This window comes from Arachis stenosperma, chromosome 4 (genome assembly GCF_014773155.1).
Source record: "Arachis stenosperma cultivar V10309 chromosome 4, arast.V10309.gnm1.PFL2, whole genome shotgun sequence".
Taxonomy (NCBI): domain Eukaryota; kingdom Viridiplantae; phylum Streptophyta; class Magnoliopsida; order Fabales; family Fabaceae; genus Arachis; species Arachis stenosperma.
In genome coordinates, this window is record NC_080380.1 from 8,233,522 (window position 1) to 8,246,344 (window position 12,823).

The 12,823-nt window shown below is 35.0% G+C and overlaps 2 protein-coding genes across 2 annotated transcripts; one reads left to right on the plus strand and one right to left on the minus strand.

Moving 5' to 3' along the window:
* Nucleotides 1-1,286: 1,286 nt before the first annotated feature.
* Nucleotides 1,287-5,844, plus strand: LOC130974338 (cell division control protein 48 homolog C-like). Its single transcript, XM_057899181.1, has 10 exons — nt 1,287-2,263; nt 2,545-3,137; nt 3,242-3,394; nt 3,655-3,771; nt 3,876-3,980; nt 4,727-4,792; nt 4,874-4,938; nt 5,018-5,213; nt 5,304-5,456; nt 5,557-5,844. The coding sequence occupies exons 1-10, from the start codon at nt 1,291-1,293 to the stop codon at nt 5,602-5,604; spliced, it is 2,469 nt and encodes an 822-aa protein (XP_057755164.1). The 5' UTR covers nt 1,287-1,290; the 3' UTR covers nt 5,605-5,844.
* Nucleotides 5,845-7,361: 1,517 nt separating this feature from the next.
* Nucleotides 7,362-12,051, minus strand: LOC130976153 (probable galacturonosyltransferase 4). The gene is made up of 8 exons (XM_057900925.1): nt 11,220-12,051; nt 11,039-11,115; nt 10,867-10,945; nt 10,504-10,760; nt 9,726-9,991; nt 9,191-9,548; nt 8,396-8,971; nt 7,362-8,053 (listed from the first exon to the last, which is right to left on the minus strand). Exons 1-8 carry the CDS (start codon nt 11,320-11,322, stop codon nt 7,778-7,780), a joined length of 1,992 nt encoding a protein of 663 aa, XP_057756908.1. The 5' UTR covers nt 11,323-12,051; the 3' UTR covers nt 7,362-7,777.
* Between the last annotated feature and the right edge of the window lie 772 nt (nt 12,052-12,823).

Here is a 12,823-nt window from a genome sequence, read left to right on the forward strand (position 1 = left end):
AAGCGTAGGTATGAGGACTTGGCAGTGCTCTTTTAAAGCATCACGAGGATCGTTGTTCTGGACTGCAAACAAATTTATATCAATGATGCTTATCTTATGACTTGACTCTTTGGAATACATGGTTATTAATTAGGGATTTATATCATACTATTTAGAAGTTAACATTTATCCCATCTAATTTTGATTCTTGCTCGACTCTTTTATTATAGTTTCCCTTGTCTAATGCTTAACCTATGGTTTTTGAGAGGCCTGTAGTCCTGGATCAATAATAGATGTTTTGGCTATTAATAGGCATTGGTAATTTCTCTTTGATAATTTTATACTAATTCAATTGGAATCACATAACATTTATCATTAAAAGAAGTATCAAATTTTATAATAGCTGTAATCAAAATTTTTAATCTTAAAGTTTAATATTATGTACTTCAAATATACATTTGGAATTAGAGATGACACATTTTTTTTCCTTTCCAGTTGTACAATTTCCAAAGATAAAACTTACGGATTAACTTAATTGGATAAATTAATTATACAATACTGAAAAATTAGTATAAAGACCTGAGCAATGATCAAACAATAAAACTGAAAATACATTAAGTATGAAGACCTGAGCAATGATCAAAATTGTTCCAAACCTCAAAACAACACAAATATATTAAATAAATTTAGAACATTTTTTATGGTGCTATATCAAATATTCATTTGATAATGTAATATACATGTAATACAAAAAATTAGATTAATATAAGATTTTTAGAAATTATGATGTTAAAAAAATTCAATTAAAAATATACAAATCATGTTTGTTATCTTTTTCATGGTACTGATAATATTAATCGTACTAAAGAACAAGATCTAGATATTAATAATACATATTCTATTGTCCTAAAGTTTTTTATATATATTAAACACAAAAGATAAATAGTTTGATTATAACAGAATAATACTTTTTTTTCTCATTAAAATAAAATTAAACTGCACTTAAAGTTTAAATTACTTTTCTCAAATCTTAGTTAAAACTATTTCAATGATTTTTGCTACCGTAGAAGTGATCTTAAAAATCAAATCTCTTTTGTATATGTACGTATCCTATATATTAAGTGTTTCGTATCCGTATCAGGCCCATGAGTCATAGTTTGCAACAGGATTGGGGATGGTTGGTGTATCCAGTCTCGGGTTGGGTTTTGGGCTTTGGGCATTGGCCATGACCCAAAAAAGAATTAGCGTTTAGGATCTCTGCCTATATAGGAGATACAATTAGGAGGTGGAGTGAGAATACAACCGTGTGTGATGGGGAGAAGAAACGGGGTAAGGGCACTGCAAGGAACCCTTCGCGGTCGGCTGGAGTCGTGCAAGTCCAGTTACTCCACTGTCGATGATATCGTTAACCACCTACGCTCCACTTACCCCGATTACCAACGCATCAAGCACCAAGCCCTCACTCGATTAGTTCAACAAGTCCTCGAGCCACGTTCCAAACACGCGACCAAAGTTTCTGCCAAGCGCAGCGGCCACGATGGCAACGAAGAAAGTGGTCGAAGCGCGCTCCGAAAGAGACAGAAGAGAGTCGACGAAGGTGAAGAGAGGTTGCAGAAGATGGAGGCTTTGCACCTGCGAAAAAGGATGCAGGGCGAAAAAGAAACTCAGGGTTCTGCATCTTCGTCCTCTGCTTCAAGCTTGAGCCCGTCTGGGAGCAGCGGCGGTGAGGATGATGATGATGGCACAGTGTCTGTGTCGACATCGGAGGACGCAATTTACCGGGAGAAGTACGAACCTGCTGTCGATTTGATGAAGACGATGCTACGGAAAGCGTATACTCCCATGAAGGATGATAGTCCGAGGAAGATGAAACACGTCGTGCAAGATAAGAACGTTGAAATGGAGGTCGCCAATAGTGACAAGGCTACTAATGAGATTTGTGCTAAGAATGGAGGCGGAGGCAAAGTGAAGGCGGCGTTGAATTTGAAGGGTTCCGTTTCAAATGGCGACCATGGTGGTGGCAGTTTTGTTGAGGTGAAGGCAGGACCTAGGTTAAGTGATTTGGGTGGGATGAAGGATCTTCTGGAAAAGCTGGTGAAAGAAGTGATTGTTCCATGGTACCATCCTGAGCTTCCAAGAAAGCTAGGTCGTACTCCTACTACTGGAATCTTGCTGCATGGGCCACCCGGTTGCGGCAAGACCACACTGGCTCACGCCATAGCTAATGAGACCCGTGTTCCCTTCTATCCGATATCAGCTACTGAGTTGGTTTCTGGAGTATCGGGTATTTCGTTATCATTTCCTTATACTTGAGGTTTCCTTTCTTTTGTTATTAGAGACCAATTACAGGCATTATTTATGATGGCAGGGTTATTGCGCTTGTTCTTCTAAAGATTAATCCTAGAGAACTTGGCTTTTTTTCTCAAAAAAAAAAAAGGAGTGCTGTGGCTAAGTGTTAGTTTCTAAAAAAAATAGACTTTCAAATTAGTTTTTACTACAAATTAGTGTCTTTGCATGTTAGTACTGCTTATTATTTTTTTTTACTCTATCGGCCCATGAATTAAGGTGCATCTGAAGAGAATATCAGAGAGCTTTTCGCCAAAGCGTATCGGACTGCCCCATCAATCGTCTTCATTGATGAGATTGATTCAATTGCTTCGAAAAGAGACAATTTACAGCGAGAGATGGAGAAAAGAATTGTTACACAGTTACTTGCCAGCATGGATCAATCAAGTAGGTGTATGCAATCTGCTAATGATTCGGACAGTTCTAATGTTCATCCTAAATATGTTCTTGTAATTGGAGCTACAAATAGGCCTGATGCTCTTGACTCAGCCTTGAGAAGGCCTGGGCGGTTTGATCGGGAGTTTGTTCTTGGCATTCCTGATGAATCGTCGAGAGAACATATCCTCTCCTTGCTCACTCGCAATCTTCCACTTCAGGGTTCATTGGATCTAAAAGACATAGCCAGGTCTACACCAGGATATGTCGGTGCTGATTTGGCAGCCTTGATTACGGCGGCTAGTAATTTGGCCATGAAGAGAATTATTTCCGAAAGGATAGGGGAACATGAGATAAGTGATCTTGGAGACTGGTGGAGGGAACCTTGGCCTCTTGAAGATATGAATAAGCTTTTCTACACAATGTCTGATTTCCAGGTGCCTTAGATTTGTTTCTTTGTTTATTTTGTCTTATTATTAGTTGCTATAATGTTATTATAATTGTTAAAAGTGTTACTCATATTTACGGGGTATACATCCAGGAAGCTTTGAAAATTGTGCAACCTTCATTAAGAAGAGAGGGCTTCTCATCCATTCCCGATGATAAATGGGAAGATGTTGGCGGCCTTGATTATTTAAGGAAGGAGTTTAAAAATAGAATAATAAGGCCGATAAAATATCCTGAGGTTTATCAGGTAATTTTTTCAAAGTACCCTTCATTTCCTTCTCCTAAAGTCTAATATGGAGAAAAATTGGCTATTAGATTAAACGAGCTCTTCCTTCCAGTCTTTCATATTCTCTGATAGTTAGTTTGGCAGTAGTCTCTTAATTCTTGCCTTAATTGCATTTTGTCATCTGAAAATTAATGGATTGATTTTTGCCTCCCCTTTCCTTGAAAATGGTGGTTAGTTGAATTTCATAGGTTGGTTAATGTTATTGGATTTATCTATTTCAGGCATTTAGGTTTGCAAATCAGACGGGAATTTTACTTTTTGGGCCCCCTGGTTGTGGTAAAACTCTTATTGCCAAAGCTGTTGCCAATGAGGCAGGAGCTAATTTCATTCATGTTAAGGTTTGCCTAAATACTTCATCTTACCTTGTTCATTTTTGGTTTTGCTTCACGGGGACTTACGCTATATTGAATAAACCATTATTTTAAATTCTTGAATTATTTAGGGGCCGGAGCTCATAAATAAATTTGTTGGAGAAAGTGAGAGAGAAATTCGACTAATGTTTAGTCGTGCAAGGGCATGTTCACCCTGTATATTATTTTTTGATGAGGTTGGTTATTTTATCTCTTGATGAATGTTAACTATAATATTTTGACACAAAATTGTCCGACTTAATTATAGAAGTCATTTCTTATGTGTTTATTCATTCATTGAATCATTGTTAAGTGCAAAGTATATGTGCACTAGAGGGATCGTCCCCCAAGTCAGTACTCAGTAAACAATTTATGTACAAGACCTGTGCTTTATCTATTAACTTATGTTGCCTATATGGAGTTCTATTTGAGTACATTTGGTCAATTTGTTTGAAAGGTGTGTAAGGATCCCAATAGGTAGCAACTTAGAGAAGTTTGTCATTATAAATAAAGTGTAGGACTATAGGAGAAATGAGTTAAGGTCATTTAGAATAGAGTACCATTTCTATCCATAAAGATTCATGATGTTGATAATTCTACCTATGAATAAATAAAATTGTGTAACCATGAAAGATGGAAGTTGTTATTGTTATCCATAAAAGCTGGGAATATTGACAAATGTATATATGAATAAAATTAACCTTTAGATATTTTTATCGCGTAAAAACCATCTTTTGTGGGTACAAAACTAATTTTGTTAATTCACGGTTAATATTGTCAGTGTTACAAAACTAATTTTGTCAATTCACTGTTAATATTGTCAGTGTTTTAAAGTTAGAAATGATAGTTTGCTCGAAATCAACTCTTGAATTAGGATTCTAGTATTCTGTTACATTGATTTGGGAATAATAACTGTTATCTATCACTATTCAATTAACTTCAGGTGGATGCTTTGTCAACCAAACGTGGTGCAGAAGGTGGATCAGGCATTGAGCGAGTAGTGAATCAGGTCAAACAATGCTAGTTATTGGATAAATAATTCTGATATCATTATATTATTAAAAAATGGCATTATTATTTGCAACTGCAGTTACTAGTTGAGCTAGATGGTGCGGGGCAACGCCAAAATGTTTTTGTCATTGGTGCAACAAATAGGTAAAATTTTATTTGTCATATCTATTTAGTTATTTTTGTTTCCATCTTATTGCAGTGATATAAATTTCTCATTTTGTAGGCCTGATAGGATGGATGAGGCTCTCCTCCGTCCTGGTAGACTTGGTAAACAACTTTATGTTCCTCTGCCAAGCACTGACCAGCGGTTTTCAATATTGAAAGCTCTTGCAAGGAAGGAACCTCTTGATCCTACTGTGGATCTGAGAGCCATAGCTGAAGCGTGTGAAAATTTTAGTGGCGCAGACCTTGCTGAATTGGTTTGTCCCTGCTTTATCTTTTTCTGCTTGTTTTAATAATCCTTTGAAGGAGGAATAATGGGGGAAGTTGTCATTTTCTTGATGATACAGGTGGATGAAGCAACTCATGCTGCTCTTGATGAGAAATATACCGCAGTTGAAGAAGCTTTGACCTCAGTTGAAGCCTCTAGTGATACTTATACTTGCAAGCCAAGACATTTTGATATAGCACTTAGTAAGGTCTTTCCCTCTGTGTCTCCGGCGGTATGTCCCCATTCTTTTATGTATCTCTCTTTCACACATTAAAGCCTGCTGTCTTACCGAGTAAACTAACTAAGGAACTTGTTTCATTTATTTGAATCAGAAAAGGCGTAGGTATGAGCGCTTGGCAAAGCGTTTTAAAGCATCATGAGGATCATGGAACTGGTTGTTCTAGGAGATATAACCCTCCTCTTCTAGTGTACTTAAACTTAAGTACTTCAAGTAGCAGCACTACAAGAAAATGTGTATTAAAATGCTTTTTAGCTGGAATATTAAGTTTTAACACTTATTTCAGGTTATTTTTTTGTGATAATCTATTATTAATTTTGAAAGTTGTTAACCATTTAAAGTTGTAATTAAAAAATGTATCGTTGCAATTTCTTTTACATATAAAATACAAAAAATATGAATTTTTTTTATAGAATTAGACTAACCGTCTCAGAGAATAAATGAAAGTAACTCAAATACTCAATAGATATTTATCTATTAATTTTATACAACTGTTAATTTTTTATGCTCAAGTTGTTTTAATTTTTTATGCTCAAGTTGTTTTAATTTATTTTGCATTCAAGCGCCACTAAACTAACCTATATAATTGATTTTTAACGTAAACGACTTCCTTTATTGTGCTTTTGTTAAATTTGATAAATATACTAGTAATGATTTTATATTTTTATGATTCAAAGTTGTGATTTAAAAATTACCCAATCAATTTAATCATCATTTCAAGATTTCTCTTTAATTTATTGTATAATATAGTTTTAAAAAATGAAAAATATTGTTTAAACAATGTTTGATCATTATGTTAAACATAAGATAAATTTATATTTTAAATTTCTTATGTAAAGTATATAATATAGTTGCTTATTATTTACTGAGTACCCCAAAATGAACATTAGTGAATTCTGTCGTCACTCCATTCTTACTTTTTTATCCTTCTCTTATCTTTTTACCTCTTTGTACATTTTTAAATTAAATTATTTTGATAAATAATAAATTTACATGAAACAGTTATTGAGAAACACGAATAGTTGGGATAAATAGTTAAGTTAATGGGTTCCACCACCCACGTGATGATCACCAATGCAATGTTCTTTTTCCTTTTGAACCAACCAACCAACCACTTGCTGTGCTGTGCTGATTCATGACTAATCTTTTTCCATGCAATGTAATGCTGTCCCCATTAGGAAACAGCCTGTGCCAATTGGACCCCACCTCAATATTATGCATTCCATCCATATGATTCTTTGTCCCACTCACCATCAATTACTATTCATAATCATTAAGTTAGTAATACCCCAAATCTGTTTCTAACATTTTATTTTGTTAGACAAGCTAATCTTTATCAGTATTTTGTAAAGATTGATATGTATTAACATAATAAATTTGATAATTAAAATTTATTAAAAATTAAAATATCCAAGTAAAGATTTCTTGTCTTATTTGGAGATTACTCTTTATTCAAGAGTTCTTTTCAATTTTTCTTCTACCATACTTCTACTTTACTCACCTTCTTAACCATTATCTACCAAACTACACTTACACTACCACTTCCAACTTCACCATTACCTACCATATCATTATACTTACCTCCTCACCATATAACAATACACAAAAAAAGGTTTAAGGGTATACTAACCATCCCCACCAAAGTCCAAAACCAAGCCTTGAATTGTTGTAGCAGCCAACTACTATGATTATATTATTGAACAAACCTTACCTTTGTTTTACTACATCTAACTAACTTCTTAGCTGAGCAACCAGCATAGTAGAGATAGTTTAAGCTGTTACAATATTAGCACCTACATATATTCTTGTAAACCAGAAATAAGGTGAGGACATATATAATAATCCATTTGAAATCAAAGCATAACCACATGAAGTTAATATGAATGATGGGTTAAGAGCTTAAAAAATGATTAATTCCATTAAGGGTATTGAAAAGAGTGTCAACTTCAATAAAAGAACAAGGAATTGTACAACTACAAGACAAAGGAACTGTTTAGGGAAATGGTAGGGTACAAGCTACAACAAAGAGGCAAAGAGGAGAGAACTTAAAAATAGCTATTTTCATTTACAAGTACAGTTAGCATCTCTGCTGGTAAGTGATCAAGGTTCAATGGTTTTACTCTTAATCTCTACTATGACCAAATCCAAAAAATACTGACATAAAACAGGGAAAACCAATACAAAAAGAATTGTAAAGCTTTAACAAAAAATTAGAAGCCCTACACATGAAATTGCAGACCTATGCGGTGCATTGCGGCATGGCTAGTGCCAAGAAAACTTCAATCAGTGGTTTAATGTACCAAGAAGACACATCTCTATGGGTTGATGTTGCATTCTCGCAAATACACATGATCATAATCGACATACTTTGTCCAATGACTTCGGAACTTGGGAATACTTATCTCAAGCCATGGCTTCAAGTTGCCATTGTAGTGGATAACGGCAGCGCGATCAATATCTCTTTGGTTGACATTGGGGTTGTAGCCGAGACCCAGGACATGCCAAGATCGGTTCAGCGGGAAAGTTCGTTTCCAGAATGTTATGAGACCCGGTGGCAGTGTTCCTAACTTCCACAGCTGTCTATCATGATTCTGTAATTCAATTTAATTGCAAACAAAAATCAGTCAACAATTCTATGACCAAGAAACAAGATATGTCAAAAATAGTTTACGGAAATTGCAAACTGCCTAATGTTGCATATATGATACATTCCATTTCTCAAACAGTCAAACTGAGTTCAAATTATTATGCATACTCCCGCAATTTTTGAATGATAGTATGAAACATATTGATAACATGCCTTAAATGCCTATTTATTAGCTAATAAGTTTAATGGCGAAAAAAAAGTTACCAATCTACATATAATTTATGTGAATTTATTACCAATCATATAGGATACATACTGAAAAGGTAAACCAAACTGCATCACTCACCAGATTCTGCCAGTTGTGGTACACCTCTGTGATGTTTTGCCTCTTCCATTCGGCTAAATCAAATATATTCATACCATATGCCCACCCACAAGCACGCGGGTCAAAATTCTTTGCGATAAGAGGATGGGAGAAGTTAAGATAACGATCAAATCGATGAAAACTTTCTCCACAAGTTTCTACAGCACCATTTACATTGCCTTTCAGATCAACTGCCCAAAGACCAGTCAGATCCTTCTTCACAACTATATCATCATCCAAGAACAGCACCTTGTTGAGCTTTGGAAAGATCTCAGGCAGGTAGAAACGGAGATGATTCAAGATAGATAAATATTTTGGATTTCTAAACTTCAGGTTTGAATCAGAAGTTGCTCGGTGAGTCTTGAAGTAATAATCAATCATGGATGGAGAGCCCAACTGTCTAAGAACAGGACTATAACTTGCATTCAACCATGTAAAATCTTCAATGTTCTGAACCTGAATGGTTGCATTGCCGGGTGGATTTGCCAAAAACCACATCCTCATTGCTGCATAATTGAGTCTGTCGGTAACAATGTGAAAAACATGCTTTGAGGTGTCCTGCAGATTCATTAAATAAAATTATTATAAGCAAGTCATGTCAATGGGGAATCGAAACAGCATCAGTGCTGATAATTTTTAAATTCTTTTACTTCACAAACTTGGGGCAAAAAATAGAAACCATCTTTCTTAGTTAAAACAGATAAAGCACAGCTATACCCCTAGCACACTCCATTTTTTCTTTGATGTCCAGAATTCACAACATTGAAAAACAGATACCTTAGCATTAATAGCAGTTGAATTCACAACAACAGCCGCAGCCAATATGTTGTCTGAGAATATTGCATAATGGTATAGTCGAGGGTCTTCTAACTTCTCTTGATTGGGGAACTGTTGCTGAGAAGAATTCAAGCTATAATACTCAGTTGTAAGGCGCAGTGGAAGACAGTGAAGACCTTTTGGCAATGTTTTTGCTGTTAATTGTGTTAAGAACAAAGTCTGCTTCTTGTGTGCATGGAGCTGCTCCTCTGTTGAGTGGATCATAGCCCGAAGCTTCTTCACAACAGCAGCACAATCATCTTGAGCTTGCTTCCCTTTCAACAAAGTTTGTTCCATCGCCTTTATTCTCTCATTTGCACTGCCAATAGTAAGACACATATTATGACGAGAAATGGAGCTTGGTAGAGAAATTACTTGCTCGTCATTTTTATAAGCAGCAGTAAAAGAAACTTAAAGAAGAAAACATAAACATGAATATAATAAGATAGCATGGGAACACAAACAGGGAAACAACAGTGTTCTTATAGTTACTTACTTCCTAGGTAAGTCAGAATCTTTGCTTGCATCTCCAAGTGTTCGTGAAACTTCCTTTACCCGTAGTCGTAGTTCCCGTGTAAGATGGGAGTTGCTTTTTACTACTGGCAAGGAAAGAAAGATTTTAGCCTGGATGAGTTGATCTTTGAGTTGCTGTACCTTAGCATCTGGTGGCATTTGTTCTTTCTGCTTATTGGTTTCCCCTGAGAGAATTTTCTTGTTTATGTTGCTGGAGGCGATAGTTGCTTGCGGCTCCTGTTTAATATCCTGAGAAAAAATTGCAGCAAATGTGAAACTAGAAACTTAAAATGAACTTGGCTTGAACTAGGCTTGAATATGAACTAGGCTTGAACGTGTAGCAAATAATGTCGACAGGAAATGCTATCTAGCAACTCATTCAATCCATTTTTGTAATTGACATTAGCAATTCAACTAACTACTATTTGTTTTGATCTTTGTCAGACTCAAACTAATTTTTAAATGCAAACCACAAATGCATACAGTCTCATCTAATGTATGCAAAAACTCCACACAAAGGAAACACATACCTAAATAGGTTTATCAGTGTGGAACTTCTTTATCAGCTAGATTTTATTATAATGACTTTAAGGCACTGAGCTAATTAAAACTAAAAAATGTGCTATATATCAGACCTTAAACTCCTGATAAGATTATCAATTCAAACACTAGAATCTCATCATAGAGATGAACAAAGATAACACTTACACAAACCACAGCAGCAACAGATGCAATACAAGCACGGAAAATCCATCACCTACCTTAACTTGAGACTCGCGATCAGAAGCACGATCTGATTTAGTGAGCTTTGCATCACTGTCATCAACATCAATAGCATCTTCGCTGTTTACATTTTCGCCCCCACCGCCATCAGCTTTCTCCAAGGTGTTCCCTTCATTCCCTTGCTTGTCAGTCACCAGTCTAATGAGGCTCTCCTTTCTACCTTGATCTTCCTCAGTTGTAGTTGACAGCACCCGTGCCGACACATGTTCCCTTGATTCAACCACCATCGGCCTCTCTATTAAATCAACAGAACAATGACATTTGATAACATTGGAAAATCTCACAAGTTACAGCAACAACTAACCCTTTTGAGCAACAGATAGAAAGATCAAACAAAATACCTCGAGGCAAATTCTTTGTTTCGGTTAAGTCCTCAGTGTATACAACCCCAATAGGCTCTTTAAGAGCTGTTGAAGTTTCCTATTAGTAAAACAAGAAATTAGAGATTTCAGCTATAAATTATCACAGATTCAACCACCATCAAGGTATATATTTATTTCTTCAGAGCATTACCTGAGGAAGCAGATTCAAATGGCCAGAGTCACCTGCACCTACAAAAGCAGTAACATCTTCAATAAACTCTTCCTTGGCTGCAAAAAACAGAAAACCCCAAGAATCAGCAACAAGATACAACAAAGACTTCTAAAGTGAAAACACTGAAATAAAAATAAAAAATGATAAGAAAAAGACTCACTGGATGGTGACTTGTAGGTGCCAAGACGATCGGTATAGAGAACAATTGGAGCAACAACAGTGATGCAAAGCAACAAAAGCACAATGTTCCTCATAGCCACCATTTTCACCACTCAGCTGGGAAAAAAAACCCTCAAGAACCCTCTCTAACAAGAGGAAGAGATCTTTCTCCTGTCACTTTCTAGAGAGAGAGAGAGATTATCAAAAAAGAAAAGAATTGGAAATCCCTCTGAAACCCCTCTTTCAGATTCTGTGCTTCAGAAGAGGCACTGATATTAAGAACCAACCCAACAAGGTGAAAATTAGAAAGGGGGCAAATTGAAGCCAAAGATATAAACTTCTTTTATCAAAAAAGAAGACCCACTTTCTTCCTCTTGTGGGTGGTGCCCGAAATCTCCGTGATGCAGAAAATTTTCAATCTTCAAAAGGTTTAAAGGTTTAAGCTTTGGACCCGGAGAAACATGGAAGGGAAGGAAGGAATCTGAGGGGGAAAGAAAACTTCAGTTACATTGAATTACGGAGAAGAAAGAAAGAAAGAAAGAAAGAGGGAAACGCATTTTGGGATCAGAAAGAGAGAAAAATGATGCCTTGTTTTGCGTGCGTGTGTTTGTGAAAATGGGAGAGAACCAATTGGACCCTCCCTTGTGCAATTTTTAAGAGTTGGTACCCTTTTTTGGAAAAATGTTGTTGTTCAGAATCACAATCACGGAGGAAAAAGTAAAAGAAAGAAGAAGAAGAAGAAGCAGAAGAAGCAGAAGAAGGACGTTGGAGGTAACAGGAAGAAGCAGGAGAGAGAGAGAGAGAGAGAGAAGAAAAATATATGAACTTTTCTTTGGGACTAATCTTTGTTTGTCTTCCAATTTTTGTATATTTTGGTAACTTTAATCTTTTGTCACCTTGCAAACGGCAAACTTTCATTAATGCTACAAAATCTAACCTAATTAATTTTCATACATGCTTAATTGTTTATTATCCGGCCTCCATATGTAACAAAATACAATAATTTATCTTCCAAATTTTATGGCATGATATACTTATTTATAAAATAAAAAAATACAATTAGTTTTTAGAATGTCAAAATTATACATTCCTTTATCACTTCCGCTATATAAACACTTTTTATAATACATATTGGAATTCAATTTTAATATACTAATAATATAAAATATTTTATACAATTATTCAATTATATTTATTTATTAAGTGATTCTTTATGTGATCAAGATAAAAAATAGGTTTTTATTTATTTTTGACGTTTGTCAATAAATGCACATATAAAATTAGCTTATTCTAATAATGTATCAAAATTAATTTATGTATATTATTTTAACAACAGTATTTTTTAATAACCAATACATATTTTTTGTTTATTAAAAATAATTTAAATTTATACCTAATTACGATAATAATATTTTTAGAAAAATGTTAAGAATATTTGGTATATAATAGTATTATTATTCTTCAATTTTCTCTTAAACTTTAATTAATTAATATAAATTATTAATCACATTGAACTCAGGGGCGGAGCTAGCCTCAATGTGAGGGAGGGGCCAAAAAATTAATTTTATATTTAAAATAAAATAAAATAAAACATTTAGGGAGGGG

Excerpts from the sequence above, each read along its gene's own strand:
- LOC130976153 (XM_057900925.1), bottom strand. The coding sequence starts at position 11,322 with ATGGTGGCTATGAGGAACATTGTGCTTTTGTTGCTTTGCATCACTGTT. Across the intron at positions 11,116-11,219 it reads CACCTACAAGTCACCATCCA|CCAAGGAAGAGTTTATTGAA; the intron begins GTGAGTCTTTTT and ends TGTTTTTTGCAG. Across the intron at positions 8,972-9,190 it reads CAACTGCTATTAATGCTAAG|GACACCTCAAAGCATGTTTT; the intron begins GTATCTGTTTTT and ends ATGAATCTGCAG.
- LOC130974338 (XM_057899181.1), top strand. The coding sequence starts at position 1,291 with ATGGGGAGAAGAAACGGGGTAAGGGCACTGCAAGGAACCCTTCGCGGT. Across the intron at positions 3,981-4,726 it reads GTATATTATTTTTTGATGAG|GTGGATGCTTTGTCAACCAA; the intron begins GTTGGTTATTTT and ends AATTAACTTCAG. Across the intron at positions 4,793-4,873 it reads TTGAGCGAGTAGTGAATCAG|TTACTAGTTGAGCTAGATGG; the intron begins GTCAAACAATGC and ends TTGCAACTGCAG.